The 17,919-nt window shown below is 37.2% G+C and overlaps 1 protein-coding gene across 3 annotated transcripts; it reads right to left on the minus strand.

Moving 5' to 3' along the window:
- Positions 1-938: 938 nt before the first annotated feature.
- Positions 939-11,474, minus strand: OSGEPL1 (O-sialoglycoprotein endopeptidase like 1). 3 transcript variants are annotated; one of them, XM_043487785.1, is made up of 8 exons: positions 11,356-11,474; positions 9,798-10,038; positions 5,157-5,310; positions 3,930-4,134; positions 3,705-3,853; positions 2,767-2,897; positions 2,571-2,642; positions 939-1,090 (listed from the first exon to the last, which is right to left on the minus strand). In XM_043487785.1, the coding sequence occupies exons 2-8, from the start codon at positions 10,016-10,018 to the stop codon at positions 1,012-1,014; spliced, it is 1,011 nt and encodes a 336-aa protein (XP_043343720.1). In that variant the 5' UTR covers positions 10,019-10,038; positions 11,356-11,474; the 3' UTR covers positions 939-1,011. The 3 variants fall into 3 exon arrangements, with proteins under 3 accessions (XP_043343720.1, XP_043343719.1, XP_043343718.1); XM_043487784.1 differs by having other exon boundaries at positions 3,930-3,957; positions 4,923-5,310; XM_043487783.1 differs by having other exon boundaries at positions 4,923-5,310.
- Between the last annotated feature and the right edge of the window lie 6,445 nt (positions 11,475-17,919).

The raw sequence follows: 17,919 nt of genomic DNA on the forward strand, positions 1-17,919 counted from the left end.
GAAAGGTCTCAATTCATCAAATCACCTGCCTCTTACCTGTGCATGCATGCTAAGTCGCTTCAGTTGTGTCTGACTCTTTGTGACCCTATGGACTTTTAACAACTTGATCCAGTTATGGATGGTGTAACATAAATGTCTACTAGCAAAACCTCTCAAAGGACATTAAGCAGTTAGTAGCATCATCCTTATATTCGAAGGACAGTACATTCAGTTCCTTTAATCTGGGCAGAAAAAAAGTCATGAACTGCAGTAAAAGTTCAGATTCAAAGGACATTATCAAAAAACCAAAAAAACACAAACCTTTTTCATCTCATATATCTTCACCAATTAAATATACTTTCTAAAATAATGAATGTAAATTATGTGGCCAACTAAAAAGTACAATACACCCTTGAGGGATTACTTGCATGTCATATTTTTTAAAATCTCAGATGGATCTTAAGAAATGTATAGAAATCCCATTTGCTCCAGAGAAGATACCTAATAATATATATTTTTACAATTATTAGCTTACATTCTATTAGAGAAAGTCTCCTTTTGTTTTGTCCTAGAATTCTGAGTTGACATGACTTTGACCTGGCTACCTTTCTAAAATTGCTGTCTCACTAGAAAAGTCAGTGTAATGTTTCCATAGGAACTTATACTATTCTGATATGAGACAGGTGGGAAAAGATCTACGCCTGTGTTAACATGGGGCCATGATTTAGCAGAATTGCTACATTTTTTCCAAGATTTTTCTTTTCACTTGCCAATATCAGTAAATTATTTTCCTCACAAGATGTTTTATTTTGGTTTTTGATAATTAAATAGAAAAAGCCCTATAGTCCCTTGCAAGACTATATTATTGTTGTCTCTCAGAAGAGCAGGTTAAACATCAAACATAAGAAAAGTACTAACAAAAAAAAAAAAAAGAAAAGTAATAACAAAGAAAGTCTTGATGAACAATTAATATTATATATTTTATATACAAAAAAATAAAAACCTTTAGGGATTTTTTTTTAAAAGCAAAAATCAAATCTTCATCTTTAATCGTGGCACTTTTATAGCAGCTTCTCCAACTTCTTTTGATATATCTACTCCAAGAGGACATCTGCATCAAAACCAGACAAATCACATTATTTCAAATATTTGCTTACTGGTCTGTCACTAGTTCTGCAAACTGTTTAGAATTCTGACAAAAAATATATGTATCTAGTGTATAACTATCATATGTGATGGTGATTCCTGAATACATATAGAGTAGGACCTCAAACTAGCAAAACAGGTAAAGGAAGGCTAGAAATCTAAATTTGGCAATTTTTAAAAACCTCTTTCATTATCCTAAAAAAAAAAAAGAACAAACAAAAGAAATCTCTTTGAGGTATAATTGACATGTTGAAAACTGTACATATTTACACAATTTAGTGAGTTTGGGGTTGAGATGTTTTTCAAAGAGTTCTATTGCTCTCAAATAGAACTTAACTTTTAAATAAGTTAAAAGTTGAAACAAAAAATTACAAAAAATGCTTTATGCTCTACAAAGTTAAAAGGCTAAAAAGTTTACCATACAGCTAAACTATCCATTCCTACTTCAGAAATTCACCAAGCTTCGACCAGCTCTTCTCTGAGGTTTTAAAAGCAGGCTTGTTCCTTTCTACGTTCCTTCGTTACTGGTGGCAGGAGAGGCCTTAGATCCTACCCTCTTCCTCAGTAAATAACTTTGGCCTCAGATTTCTGCTTTTTTTACATATTTAGCATATTGCCCTATGCTAGGCTTCAGCTGGACCCCAACCTAAAGCCATCATCTCCAGCCTCAACACTGCTATAAGAAGGCTGTGTTGGATCAGACGGTAGATTCCACCTGAGGCTAGGCCATCAACTAAAAGGATTCTTTTTGTCATTACTAACTAAAATCTGTTCATTTATGCTCAGCTTTAATAGTCTACGGTTCACGTGGCTGATAGTTACATACTAAAATGTTGAAAAGTTTTAAAACAGCAGATGAAACAATAATGAAAATAGAATTATGTTAGATTATGAAATATAATCATGCTTTACTATTTTTACTATTCTGGAATTAACTTAGACCAGAACTTGATAACAAATTGAAAAGCTGTGCTACTCCTAGGAACTTCAATTTGGGGAGGGAAAATAAGGATTGCAGAAAATAAACTATCTTTTGGCACTTTCTCAGCATCCTGTGGAGATGTATACTCACAACCCCATCTCACACCACAACACTTGGGCACATTTTTGTTATTTTCAGCAAGGCAATTGGTGCTGAGATGGTCCTGACACTGCAGAAGTCCAGGTCACGGACATGGTTTCCATTCTGGTCCCAAACGAGAGAATTCATCATCCTTACCTACTCCCTGTTTCTAACCTTTAATTGGTTAACATTTGTATAATTTATTGCTATAACAAATATTTCCTGTAAGTTATCTACCACCTAGGTTAGAAGAAAAAAAATTAATGTCATCTTTCTTCAAATACCACCAGAACGTCAATGAAAACCTTAAATATAAAAGCAAAATCCAGGCTTTGACTTTCATGGTACAACCTGCACAGAGATTATGAATGGTGCCACATACTTAGGTTCGTAGCGGATGCCTTCTGTGTTGTGTAAAATGCCCAAGCCAGCACGTAGTCTTTCAACACCATTCCTAAATAAGAATCATTAAAAATAAAATAACTAGCTGAAGATTTAAAGGAAGAAAATTTAGCATGATGCAAGAGCAATTAATATTTGCATAATTATGAGTGAGCCACAAATATCCTGTGGCTTACCATGCAATCATGATGCCGTTATCAGTGCATAATCTGGCAGGAGGACACAGCAAAGTGCACTGGGTTGCATTTGTCACAATTTCCAGAGCTTTTCGGATATATAAGTTACTTGCGACGCCTCCAGATACAACCTGAAAAAGTTCAGAATACCGAAGTGAACAAATATCACATATGAATATGAGGTAAGCTGTGAGCTAAACCTGGGGGGAAATACCAGCATTATACAATAAGACAATATCACATTTTGGTAGGTGGGTAAATGATTAAGTAGTATATCTATATAATCAACATTTGGAAAAGAAAAAAAAATCAACAACTTCAATATTACCATATGATCACTATCATTTTTGTACATTTTCTTCTAACCCTTTCCTTATAGTATAATCATTATACAGTATTTTAGACCCTGTAGTTTTTGCTTATAAGCATTTTTTTCATTTTACTACATAATTCTTAAACTATTACCTTTGATATTTGTGTAATATTCCATTTTGTGAACCTACTGTTTAAATATTTTCCCACTTCACAATTTTTAAAAGGATGAAGTTTAAGATACAGTTACACAGGAAATTTATCAAGCCTTTTAAGCATATTTAAAGGGATTTCATCAAAGGAACATAAATTTGAAGGAAACAGTCCATTTTTCTCAAAACAATGATAGCAGTTATACTGCATTTTGTTTCACACTGTAAACCCTCTTTTATTCAGTAAGATGCAGCCTTGAACATTTTTGCCACACAGGCTGTACTGATGTCCTATAAAAGTGCCACACCTGTACAAGAAATGGCTGTTAGTTTTTATTCTACATAATCTCTTCCTGTCAGGGACAACATATGGCATAAAGATCTTTCCATCCTATGCTTATGGTCAGTTAAGCTCTGGAAAGGAAAGGAACATACTGTAAAGGATGACTACCATTCTGTAACGACAGGACTTACCAGCACTGCGCTACTTGGCTGTAACAAGCCTCTCTGCTTGCAGAACAGAATAGCACGATGTGTTCTTTTTGCAATGTGGCAGGCCACGGTGTGCTGGACTGCAGCAGCAATGTCTGCAGCTGAAGACAGGATCTGCCCCTGCTCAATACCTGCAGGAATGAGCAGGTATTTTTAGGTACCAGCCAGTGTTACTTATCTGTCCAACTTTACTAATTACAAATATACCTTCCTCCTTTTCCTTTTGCATTATCATCTTATCAATAACGTGTTGAAGTCCAGAAAAAGAAAAATCACAATTTTTAGCACGTTGCATGGGAGGTTGGAAATCAAAATGCAATCTATTTCCCTGTTTGGCCAAATGTTCTATAGCCTTCCCGCCACTCATGGTGGAGCACTCTGGATGTTTTATTAAGGAAAGTCTTCTTGCTACCTACCAAAAACAAACAAAACATTCTGTAACATCATGAAACTGTACATTTTGAAACCAAGGTACAAAGGAAATGATTCTTATCCTGGATGAATAAGACATGCTATACTTTTACAACTAAGGACTATACCTGGTGGTCGGTCAAGACATACATCTTGCTCCTTCTGACAAGTGATCAATAGTGGCCAATCACTGCCTTCCTATCTACTTTTGCTCTTCTATTGGGGATGAAAAATAGGTTTGAAAATGACAACGACTGCTCAATTATGAACTTCAGAATAAGAACCTACCCTATTTCTTTTGAATTTCAGCTTGATAGAAGCAGGTTTTTTTATATAAGGAAGTCATTTTTAGAATGCTAAAACAAAGGAAAATAAATTTGCTTGTCAGTGGTATCAGCAGTTATAATATTTAATAATAAAACGTTGTGTATCTTTAATGTCCTTATGTCATTTTTATATATCCTCTTGTTTCAGTTTTAAAAGGTACATTACACTTCACAAAGCACTTTCTTTCATGTTATTTGACTAAAAACATAAATGCAGTATATGCAAACTATTAGAGCCTTTATATATTGATGTAAACCTCATATCATCTTATTCAGAATGGGTAAGAAGGAATCTTTCATACAATTATGCACTGCTCTTTTTGTTTTTTGCTCACATAATATTTTTCAGTTTAATATATTATCCAGAAATATTTAGATGAATAGTGATAGTTCATCTATTACTATTCAGCTGAAACAGACACCTAACAAAAAAGAGTGGAGATATTAATTCTTAAATAATTACCTTGTCAAGCATGTCGCCTGGTGCTATGTCCAAAGACTTTCCAAGAAGAAGAAAATCTGAAACTCCTCTAACTAATGCCAAAAGACAATGACCTCCAGAAATCAAAAGAACTAAAAAAGGAAATTCTACCTTATTTGTTAACCTAATAGTAAGTGCATGAGCCTCCATATGATGAATGGGAATGAAGGGCTTTTTAAACTGGTCTACCAGTTGTAAGCTAAATGATAAACCTACACCCAAGCTTAAAGCAAGTCCTGGCTTTATGGTAGTTGCAATTGCTGAGAGTTCACTTGGAGAGACTTCACTGGCAGAGAGAGCTTCTTGCACTATGCGTTGAATATTTTCTCTATGAAGCTGTTGAGCTACTGGAGGAATAATCCCACCTGTTCTGAAAGACATAAAAAAACCCCCAACTTTTGTAAGTTTAAGATTGTAAAAATTGAGGAAGAAAAAGTATGTATTATGGCTGAAGGCACGTTTTCAAATTATCATTATATAGCTAAAAACATCAGTAAGTCTATTTTCTAATTATATGTGCATTATAATATGTAGTACATTATAAGAACTCAACATGCAATGATTAAGGATGTAATTTACTGTTGCTGACTTTGCAAAATTGTACACCACAAACTCCAATGGATTTATTTCCTGACAAATCAAATCACCAAAATAATTCTGAGAAGCATTCTAAGGAAGAAGTCTTGAATAAGGAAAGGATAAAATTGGGTTTTAGGAAAGGAAATGGATTTTGGGGAAAGGAATCTATATGCAGGCAGGGAGATTTTTAAAGAGGTTATTGCAAAAGTATTTGTGTAAGGTTATTACATCTTAAACTGAGTGATCATGAGAATTGAAAGGGACCAAGAACTGAAAACTGTAATAATTTTAATTGGATATCAGGGGAAGGGGGAACCAAACCATAAAAGGTAAATCCTGAGCTGGAATGACTGGGAGAAAAGAAATCCTAACAGAAACATGAAGACAGTTTTGTGAAGAAGACGAGTTTATTTTTAAACACACTGCACTTGAGGTCATGGTAGGACAGTAGACAGCTTGCAATCCTGAAATAAAGTCTGGGAATGCAATCTTAATCCAAGAATCCAATTTTGATTTTTGGTCCATTAGGACAAGCAGTGGACGATGACTCCAAATGTCAAGAGTAAAGAATTAGAAGGCAAAGGTTGCTAGCAAAAAAACTGCCAGCACGTGACTGATCAGAGGGCAGAGCAAAAATAGAGGGTCTGCAAGATATACCTCTGCTCTCGAAAAAAGAACTTCAAATATTTGATGATTTGATATTGTAAGATCTGCAGGCTTTATACAAATGGCATTGGATAGTTAAAATATGTATGTGTCAGTCAATGAGGGCGCTATTTAAGAGGAATTACCTTATTTCAACACATTCATATTGTAATACAATTTTCCTTAATTCTTTAAAGCTACTTTTTCTTCTATATTCCTCAGTTCTGTTAATGGCATCAATAACCTCCAAACTGCTTAGGTTTCAAGGCTCATCTTTATCTCCTTCCTTTCCCTCACTTTTCACATTTAATTAAGTTTATAAGTATTGATGAGGTCAGGCTGTTTGATTGTCACCACCAATTTCAAAAAGCTCTCATTAAGTCATTCTATTCAAAGCCTTCTAACTATACTTCTCCAGATATTTTCTCTGATCCTTGGAGTTGTACTATACTGTGTTGCCAGAAAAAAAGCAGTGATGACTGGAATTTGGGAGACTTTAAATCCAAATCCTCTCCCTTCTACTTATTTTTTCCTTCCCCCACTTGCCTACACTTCTTTTCTTTCTGTGCCTCTTCTATGTATTCTACGGATTATGCTAAGCATCAGAGATGAAAGAGATGAAAAACACAACAGCTTTATTCTCAAAGAATTAACAATGATTGCTAAAAGTCAATTAATAATCAAATAATTTTTAGACGGTATGGAAAATGAATGACTAAGGAACAAAGCTAGTAAAGAGGCATGGAAACCATTTAGCTTCAAGGCTGGAGCCAGGAGTTCAGACAAGAGACAATAAAGGTTTGAATTAAGTCAGTGGAAAGGGAGAGGAAAGTTTCTATATTTGGAAGGTAGATTTACCACGACCAGATGACTGATTTGGGTACAGAGTGGTGAGGGAGAAGTCAAGATTGTCCTCCAGGTCTCTGGCTTGGAAGAAAGGAACTCCTTTCCTAAGCAGACCTCTATTACTTCACTTTACATGCTGTTTTACAACAATCTGTTTACCTGTTTGTCTTCTTCACTAATTTATAATAGAAAGAGAAGTACTATTGTTACCAGTAATAGATGGGGTTTTTGCAGCCCTTCCTATTTGACAAGAACTACATTATATACTTTAAAAGAATTCACATTTAATCTTCACAACAATATTATGAGCTGGAAGCCATTATTATCCCCATTTCACAGATAGGGACATTGAGTCACAGAAAATGGTGCAAGGTCTCCAAGCTAGTCAGGGGCTGAATCAGAATCTAAAGCATTTTATATGGTAAGTTGTTCAGAGGAAAAAATCATATATTTGTACCCAAAGTGCCTCAGATGCTGCCTTGCAATTGTAGGTGTTCAATAAATGCTGATGAGCTGGAATCAAACAGCCTGTATATTTTTCTCACGTGACTTACACCCTAGCTAAACTGAAAGTCTTTTTTTTTTGTCCAGCGCTTTCTCACCTCTTTGCCTTTGCCAAAGACACTATCTCAGTCTACAATGGTTTTTCCATCTCCATTCATTGAAGGCCTATCTGTCTCTCAAGGCCACTGACCCAAGCAACATGCCAAGTGTTGTGCCGGCCACTAGGCAGAGTGCAGTGATTAATTCAGATGCAGCCTTCATCACCTTGGAGCTTAAGAGTCTATTTGGGGGAAACACTGTAAATAGGTAAACATAAAAATTATGAAAAGAACTACTAAGAAAATAAGCAGGATATGATGATATAGAATAAACTCGGTGGGAGTACCTAATTCAGATAAAAGTGGTCAGGGCAGGCTTTTCTGTGTAGTTAACATTTCTATGTTCAGATGTCCAATAACCCCAGAATAGTGAAAGCACTGTGAAACTGCGGTGTGGTGATAAGTTATGGTCTGTACAACTTCTGTGATACTTACTCTATGCTGCCTTGCACTCCTAACTTTCCTTGTAGGTCCATATATCATGTCTCAAAGATTAGGTTAACGCTTCTTAAGGCAAGGACTTGCTAGTATTTCACTGTGCCTTATTAAGGCCCACCACAGCCCCTTTCATATAATATGTAACCATTAGAGGCCTACTCTGCCCCTTCAAGTATACTATTTCTAATTATAACATTCTGTTGTTATAACTCTCATGCAACCCACAATCTCATAAGGCAGGTATTATCTTTCCTATTTTATGGATGTGAAAACAGAATCAGAAGCAACCTAGATGTCCATAGACTGATGAAGGGATAAAGAAGCTGTGGTATACACACACACACACGCGCGTGCATGCACACACACATACATATACAATGGACTATTACTCAGCCATAAAAAGGAATGAATTTGAGTCAGTTCTAGTGAGGTGGATGAACCTAAAGCCTGTTAAACAGTCAGAAAGAGAAAAACAAATACTTATGTAAACACACATATATGGAATCTAGAAAAATGGTACCGATGAACCTATTTACAGGGCAGGAATAAAGACACAGGCATTGAGAACAGGTGAAGGAGAGAGTGAGATGAATTGAGAGAATAACACTGAAATATATACATTACCATGTGTAAAAGAGATAGCTAGTAGGAAGCTGCTGTATATAACACAGGGAGCTCAACCTGGGGCTCTGTGACAACCCAAAGGGGTGGGGAAGGGGCAGGGGTGGGGTAGGGGCAGGGGTAGGGTAGGGGTAGGGGCGGGGCCGGGGGGGAGAGTCAAGGGAGCAGGGACATATGCATACTCATGGCTGATTCATGCTGCATGGCAGAAAAGAACACAACATTGTAAAGCAAGTGTCCTCCAATTAAAAATAAATTTCAAAAGATGAATTAAAAAAAATAAAACAGATTCAGAGAGTATAAGGAACTTCCCAAAGTCAGAGCCAACATCAACTGCTAATTCATGATTCAAGTACAAGTTTATGATCTCAAAACGCCAACCTTTTTCACTACTCAGATGTTGGAAATTAATGGCTTGAAGACATAGTTGTACTACACAATATTTTAATATATTGGAGTTACCTACTAAGTTTTAAAATTTGGGAGATATTACCATAACATTCTGGATTTCCATTCTCTTGAAAATTCTTATGATCAAATAACCTAAGGCCTACACTCCTGTATGGCAACAATTGGCTGGAGTGGAGTAATGACCTCCTACAGTTATTTTCTACATTATTCCCAGCCCACTTATTTATGCGATCTGCCTGGTGGCCCTCTGGAAACAGCTGAGGTTATAAACCTGGCACCATCCTGTGTTTTAATACAACAGTATATTATTAAGTATCGACGTGACATTTATATATATTTATATTTGTGAATAGGATTTTCTTTTTCAGTGATTAACACAGGCTGTAGGTCAGGTCATACTTTCCTAGGACTTCAGTGGAGACCATGAAACATACAACTGGACAAAAGGAAATGGCATTGCTGAAGGGAATTCATGGCTAAACCCTGAAGTTTGTCTCTTTTTGGCAACCGGATGAGCTCAGGTTGGGAAGTTACTGTGGAGGGCCTTAGAAGCCAGGGTGAAGGGTGTAAGGTTTTCTATATCAGTTATGAAGACTTCTGCACAAAGGAAGAAATTAGATCCTAAAATTTACCTTTTATATGTAATAAATTAATATTTTACTTCATTTTATTTTTCAAAAAAAAATTGGAAACTACCAAGATAATGCCTACTCACTTTAAATGAACTTCAGTTTGGGAATGTATTGCTTCTCCCAAAACATTTCCAGTTTCATCCACTACAGCAGCTGCTGTATCATCACAACTGGTTTCAATTCCCAATACTAGTTTATGAAGAAATAGTTTTCCAGGATGAAAATGAAAACTTCCTAAAAATTCATAAATTTTCCTTCTTGATGGTTTAAAAAAGACTCCTGCTGTCTTATTCAATATTAGCATATTTACTGTATGGGTAATTCCTAGAAGAGAAAGAAACAAACTATTATTTGGAACTGACATTTGCCACTAGCCCATTCAGTAAAGCAAAATTCCTGAAAACTTGGTTTATTTTTCAATATATAGTTTTATAAAAATTTAGGAAAGTTTTGTTAAAAGTTGGCACAATATTTTAAAGGCTGTAAGAAACTGTTAATATAAATAACTATGAATGAATATAATGCTCTTTAAGGGGAACATTATATAGATAAAATTACATATAAGATTTCTGTATTACTAATACTTGTATGCTATTCTTAGCAAACGACTATTCTTACAGTACAATAGTTACACAGTCACTTGAAAAGTGCTATTTATTTTTTTATAGCCAAAATTAAGACAAATTGTTGTTTTAAAAAGTCAAAACAATAAAGGCAAAGCAAAACTAATGAAAGTTAACGCCTTCCATTTCCCGGAAACGTCTTTCAAAAGAAAAATTTAATCATGTGGTCGAAAAACAAGAGTTCACATTAAATACACAGTAAGATTCAGGCGTGTAAGTTTAGACAAAAGCGTTCTCATAAAGCTCATCTTAAAAGAAGACCTCAACTAAAACGACCATAACCTAATACCTAACTTTATCTATTAATTACAATTTTTCGAATTAAATCTTCACTTTTGCCATAGATTTATCATACCAGTGTGTATGCTCAGTTGTGTCTCTTTGCGACCCTATGGGCTGTAGCCTGCCAGGCTCCTCTGTCCATGAGAGTTTTCAGATAAAAATACTGCCATTCCCCCTCCAGGGGATCTTTCCCACCCCGGGATTCTTTACCAGAGCCACCAATAGAGATCTCCCCAAATCCTCTTCTCTCCAATAACAGCTGTCCATCATTAAAGCACTTTGTTTTTTTCACACTCCCAAGTATTTAGTCTCATGTCTCCCAAATCACCTTGTTCTAGAACCTTCCAGAAATTTAGTAGATTCTTTCTCTATCACACTAGTGCACAAAATGGGAGGGGGGGGAAAGAGCGAATATTGGAACTTCCATTGTTCCACAGGAGCAGGGCGGCGTCCAGGGATTGGAGATGAGCGACCTATTCAAAGAGGAGAGCTGCAGAGGATGCAGTCCCAACAGACACGCCATGATAAATTAGATTTATAGTCACTAAATCCAGCCAAGGAAGCTTGTGCGAAGCCCTTCTCGTTGGAGCCAAGCCGGATCCCAAGTGAACCTGGTCTGTCTCGGGACCTGGCCAGCGCTGGTCTCTGCTCTAAGAGGGCGAGGGATTCTAACTGGAACCGCTATTCTAGCCGCACGAAAGCAACAGAGAGAAGAGGGCTGAGCTACCTCACCCACCTTGATCGTCAACGATACTAGCTAGTACTCATCTCCTCTCCGTGTACTGCCGACTGAATGCCCTTTCCCAGGCGCAGGAAGCCTGAACTTGCCACCCCGGAAGTGATGTCATCAACACGGGGCCAGCGTCCCGTCGCCAGGGTCAGCAGCTGTTTCCCTGAGGGCGTCACTCAGAGTAAATACAATCGCGAAGGCTGTCTCTTCCCTAGATGCTCTGCGTGCGCTCAAGCAATTCTCCCAGACTTGTAGGTACGAAGACGTCTACAAGGTCACTCGGCTACTGGCTGATACAGCGGAGACAGAGCACAGATTCGACTACGTAGCATTTAGTTCTAAACACTACGGACGCCACAGTAAAAGAAAAAAAAATTTTTTGCCTTAGGCTGGAATTTGGACGCCACTGTGAGAAAAGTATGGTCTTTGCTTACTCTGGAGGTAATCTTCAGCATAGTATGTACTCCTATTCTTTAACCTCCTTCAGTCTTTTTTGTTTTTATTCGTAAGTGAACTTATTACCATTTGAATAGCTTTGTCCGAATCTATTCTTTCTTCTTCCCTGAGAGGCGTTAAGATTTTACCGCAAGGTCTTTATAAATTCAAGGCTGGACAGGGCTGGCACATATGTTTGTGCCTTTCTTGGTGTGAAGGTCTTGGTACGAGATAGGGAAAGTCACAGTTATGGTCTAGTGGCAGATATGTAATTCATAATTACCAGATATGAAACTTATGATTATCAGCACTCTACTAAGAATTTTGAAGGTAGAATTTAATGTTTATTAAAAAGTTCATTTATATATGACAATAATAAACATAATTAACAATAAAGTGGCGTGTACTGTGTGCTAGGCACTGTTGCAGATTTATTTAATCCTCATAACAACCCCATGAGGTAGTTACTGTCTTCATTTTACATATGAGACAACTGGGCAAGAGAGTCTGGGTGATTTGCAGATTACACAGCTAGTAAATGCAGAACTAGGATTAGAAGTCAGGCCATCAGCTCTGGAGTCTGTTCTCTTAACTGGTAGAAAATAGCTCATATTTTCCCTAGGATGCATTGTTGACCCAAAAAGAGGAAAAAAGAAAAATTAAGACCTAAAGGCTTTAATAATAGTTAGTCATCCTGATTGCATATGATAGGCCAGGAATTACTTTTTCTTATACACTGGGATTTATTCTGAACATAAAATCGTTCACATCTGGTATTGTTTTTCTTGCAACTTGAATTACATTATCCCAATGCTCCCCTGTGTTGTCAAGAGTTATCCCTGCTATGTTTGGTTGTATCAATAGATACCTTATTTGGGCACTCCTTACCTGGGTACTCTTGGCTGCTGTTGAGTCTGAATGCTGCATTAGGTGAGGAGCAGAACTTAAGGACGTTCAGAAGGAATTTGGGGCTTCCCTGGTGGCTCAGTGGCTCCTCATCTCAATGCAAGAGATGCAGGTTCAATCCCTGGGTTGGGAAGATGCCCTGGAGAAGAAAATGGCCATCCACTCCAGTATTGTCTGAAAAACCCCGTGGAGAGAGGAGCCTGGTAGGCTCCAGTCCATGGGGTTGCAGAGTTGGACATGACTTAAGAGACTGAACAAAAACAGTAAGAATATGGGTAGTAGAAAGAATGGCATTTAGACCAGTCCTACATATTTGGCAAGTGAAGGTATAATTCTTCCATGTTCTTTATTACACTCGACAAGTTATTGGGGGAAAGAGATATATGCTTTCTGGGGCTTGTCTGAGCTTTCATGCAGATCACATCAGATGGTTTGAATGCCACACTCATGGGCAGTCTCAAGAAAACATGGCCTAACCACTGTAACTGCAACATGAATTGAGAGTTTGGAATTATAAGTATGTTCACGTTCTCTGCTGTTGCTTAGCTTGCCAATTGTAAACTTTTTATGTCATACTAAATTGGATTTTCACATATCACGTATTTATTGGGTTCTTTCCTTTTTCTAGGCAGTTTACTAGTTGTTAGGGGTAAAAGATAAAATATCCATTTTCTATTTTCAAGGAATGGAGTCTAATAATGTGTGTGCATGCTCAGTTGTGTCTGACTCTGAGACCCATGGACTGTAGCCTGCGAGGCTTCTCTATCCATGGAATTTTCCAGGTGAGAATACTGGAATGGGTTGCCATCTCGTACTCTAGCACATCTTCCAACCCAGGAATTGAACTGGCATCTCCTGCATTGGCAGGCAGATTCTTCACCACTGAGCTACCAGGGAAGCCCCATGAGTCTGATAATAGGCAATTACAATTCAGCATTATGGAAAATGTGCATTAAGAGAGGAGAGTCACTTGGGGAAGGGGACAGCTTGCCACAGATTTATCCACAGTTTAGCAGGGCCATAGTGTGCTTACTGGGTTTCAACATCTGATTCTTTTTTAGGGTTGAAATCAGTTTATCAGGCCTAGAAGTAAGTGGACTCTGGAGTGCTGAGTCACACAATTTGCTAATAAACTTTATGTAAAAACCACAATACTCACGTGTTAAGAGAAATGATGAAGAGTCTAGGATAATTGAGCCTGCTGATCCTCACCTTTTCTGTGATCAAATTACAATGAAAGCCAGATCCAAATTAGAACCATATTGTTCGGCATGATGGAGTGGAAGCAACAGAAGTGAGTTTCGTGCTTTTAATGGCTAATATTTCAGGCTTGATGCACCCCTTTCCACTTGAGTACACACCTGTCTTATGTTCTTCATAGGTTGAATTGTGCTAAAAAAAAAGTCATTTGCCTTTCTCTTTTTTTAAGTTTCTTTGCTAACAAATATCTTTTTTGATGTGGAACATTCTTTGATCACAGCTTCCCTGGTGGCTCAGACAGGAGACAATAAGAGACACAGGTTCCATCTCTGGGTTTGGAAGATTCCCTGGAGAAGGGCATGGCTACCCACTCCACTATTCTTGCCTGGAAAAACCCATGGACAGAGGAGCCTGGTAGGCTAGTTTAATGAGGTCTGTAGCAAAGAGTCAGACACAACTGAGCAACTAACACTTTCACTTTACATTCTTTAATTAACGGCAATACCATCCATCAGGCAGGTCTCATCTTTGGAACATATTTTATTTCATTTGCTGAACCATGATGCTTGTATCACAAATTTACTGTTTAAAAAATCATGTTAAAATGTTAGAAAAATCACCATTTTAACCATTTTTAGGTGTACAGTTCAGTGGCATGAAATACATTCACATTGTTGTGCAACTGTCGCTACCATCCATCTCCAAAACTCTTCCATGTTCCCCAGCTGAAACTATTCGTTAAACACTAATTCCTCATTTCCCTTTCTTCCCATCCCCTGGCAACCACCATTCTGTCTGTCTTTAGGACTTTGACTACTCTAGGTACCTCATATAAGTGGGATCACACAGTACTTGTCCTTTTGTAACTGGCATATTTTACTTAGCATTAATGTCAAGGTTCATCCAGTGTTGTAGCATGTCAGAATTTCCTTTTAAAGCTCAATAATATTCTATTATGTATATAAACCATATTTTGTTTACACATTCATCTGTCAAGGGACAGACACTTACCTACACCTTGTGACTACTGTGAACAGTGCTCCTATAAACAGGAGTTGTGCAAGTATCTTTTCACTTCTCTGCTTTCACTTCTTTAGAGTATATACCCTGAAGTGGAATTGCTGGATCATATGGAAATTCTGTTTAACTTTTTGAGAAACCAACATACTCAGATGATCTTATTTTTCAAGTGGGTGGAGTCTGTGTGTTTTGGCAGTAGATGGAGAGGGTGAATCTCTTTGTTGCTCCCCTAAACTCCCTGGGACCATTAAGTGCCGTGATAGAAGCACGAGTTTGGTACCTCAGAGGAGGGACACATTTCAAAGCAGGATCCCTGTATCAGGTTTCCATGTAGTAGTTGGTATACTGGTATTTTCCTGGGCAACAGCCAATGAATCATCTGGCTCTTCTGTTCTCATTTAGAAAACTATAAAGTGAATAAAATTATGCATGTTTATCTTCTTTATAATATGGTCAAAATAACACATATGTTGCAAAATCTGTAACTTTTTAAAAAAAGTGTCAAAAAATCTGTAACTACCTGATGTGAAGTACCAACTCATTGGAAAAGACCCTGATGCTGGGAAAGATTGAGGGCAAGAGAAGGGAGTGGCAGAGGATGAGATACTTGGATGTCATCACCAACTCAATGGACATGAGTTTGAGCAAACTCTGGAGATAGTGAAGGACAGGGAAGCCTGGAGTGCTGCAGTTCATGCGGTCACAGAGTTGGACAAGACCAAGTGACTGAATAACGTAACTGTAAATTCAGAAAATTTATATATTGTCATATTTTAAAGAGTTCATTCTAAGCATTGATGTTGTTCTTTCAATTCTTGAACTTGAGAATTATTTTTATTCATGTAATTATGCAGTTAAAGGTCACAGTAATAAAACTAGCTTACGTGCTAACTTGAGATTACATAGATCTTTAGAGCTACAGGTTGAGTCACTTTCATAAGCATTAGTTGTTTTATTAAAGGCTTGAATGAGTCAAAAAATAGAATATACTATTCTGAACATAAAATAAAATCCAAATATATTATTCACTATTTTAAATTATGAAATATTTTAATTATGAAAGTGTCAAAAATAATATAATCAACTTCTGTGAACAGAACACCCAATTTAAGAGCTAAAGTGTCACCCTTCAGTTGAGCTGTGTACTGTATACTCAAATATTCCGTATTCTAAGTTTGATGTTTATAATTCTTAGGTATTCATTCACTTGTAGCTGAACAAAAACTTTAACAAATTATTTTTGGCTGTCCTGGTCTCCGTTGCTGCACAGGCTTTTTTCTAGCTGTGGTGCACAGACTCCTCATTGTGATGGCTTCTCTTGTTGTGGAGCAAAAGTTTAGTTGCCGTGTCGCATGTAGGATCTTACCAGATCAAGGATCGAACCTGTGTCTTCTGCATCAGCAGGTGGATTCTTTACCAATGAGTCACCAGGGGAGCCCTAAACAAACACTTTTAAACTCCCCATAACAAACTATCTGCTGAATCATTTTTAACTGGAACTAAAATTATGGAGTAATATAAAATCTGAGACATCTCACTACTTTTTGACATCAAGAAAAATGAGGGTGTTTATCTTTGTTATTCTCTTACATACCTTACTTCTCGACCCAGTGCTATTCCAAAATTACTTTTTTTTTTAACCTAGACCTGTCTTCCCAGTACTGAACTTGTTTACACTTCCAACATCAATATGTAATATCCATGTAACTGTTTTGGGAATTACACTTTTCTGTCCTGTTAGAAAGAATATCAAACTGCATTGGTCTATACTGGGTTGCTGCATTTGTCTTTTGCATGAGGGTATTTTGGAGTCATATTTACTAGTGATATATATTAATATAGGGCTTCCCTGGTGGTTCAGTGGTAAAGACCTTCCTGCCAATGCAGGAGATGTTGGTTTGATCCCTTAGTTAGGAAGATTCCCTGGAGGAGGAAATGGCAACCCACTCCAGTATTCTTGCTTGGGAAATTCCATGGACAGAGGGGCCTGTCAGGTTACAGTCCATGGGGCTGCAAAAAGTAGGACATGACTGAATGTGCGCACACACACACATGCACAGATTAATATACGAGACATAAGAGAAATATATTGCATGAGAAGATTCAGTATTAGCTAGACAAGATGAATCAACAGGTTAAAATCCAACAACATGGGGATCTATAGGAATATAGATAATAAATCCATTGAGTAAGTAAATGAAGGGAAAACCATCACCGAACAGCATTGTATGTTGGGACTGGAGATTTTAGTGACCATAAAGTGAATCAGTGATATGTGGCTCTCAAAACAACTAATATGCTTCTTTAAAAATAAAAAGTATCCAGAACAAGGGAAGTAGTACTGTTGGAGTGATATCACATCTGTAGTTACCTTAGTGCGATATATAATAAACTGCAACTTAGAGCAGAATTATCAGGACAGTGGGAGAAATTTGAAATTGTATCATAATAGAAAATGGTGAGAGCTCTGGTAGTATTTATTCACTGCTGTTGATAACAGTTTAAAAGTTAAATAGCTGAAAAGTTATGTAAAATAAGCATTAAATTTTGGCTAAATGTAAAACAGGTTATACATTCCATTACAAAAATGCAGCCTTGTATTTTTCTAAGGACTGAACAGAGGCATAGTGGTCAATGAAATTTGAAGGTAAAGGGTGGGGTTGAATTACATAGCCTCTTATGGCAGAAAGTGAAGAGGAACTAAAAAGCCTGTTGATGAAAGTGGAAGAGGAGTGTGAAAAAGTTGGCTTAAAGCTCAACATTCAGAAAACTAAGATCATGGCATCTGGTCCCATCACTTCATGGTAAATAGATGGGGAAACAGTGGAAACAGTGGCAGACTTTATTTTTCTGGGCTCCAAAATCACTGCAGATGGTGATTGCAGCCATGAAATTAATAGATGCTTACTCCTTGGAACAGAAGTTATGACCAACCTAGACAGCATATTAAAAAGCAGAGACATTACTTTGCCAACAAGGTCCATCTAGTCAAGGCTATGGTTTTTCCAG

The sequence above is a fragment of the Cervus canadensis genome, chromosome 15 (genome assembly GCF_019320065.1).
Source record: "Cervus canadensis isolate Bull #8, Minnesota chromosome 15, ASM1932006v1, whole genome shotgun sequence".
NCBI classification, from domain to species: Eukaryota; Metazoa; Chordata; class Mammalia; order Artiodactyla; family Cervidae; genus Cervus; species Cervus canadensis.

Coding starts and splice junctions, on each gene's coding strand:
- OSGEPL1 (XM_043487783.1), bottom strand. CDS start 10,018: ATGCTAATATTGAATAAGACAGCAGGAGTCTTTTTTAAACCATCAAGA. Junction 3,854..3,929: donor GCAAAAGGAAAAGGAGGAAG/GTATATTTGTAA, acceptor TCATTCCTGCAG/GTATTGAGCAGGGGCAGATC. Junction 1,091..2,570: donor GGCATCCGCTACGAACCTAA/GTATGTGGCACC, acceptor GTTTTGATGCAG/ATGTCCTCTTGGAGTAGATA.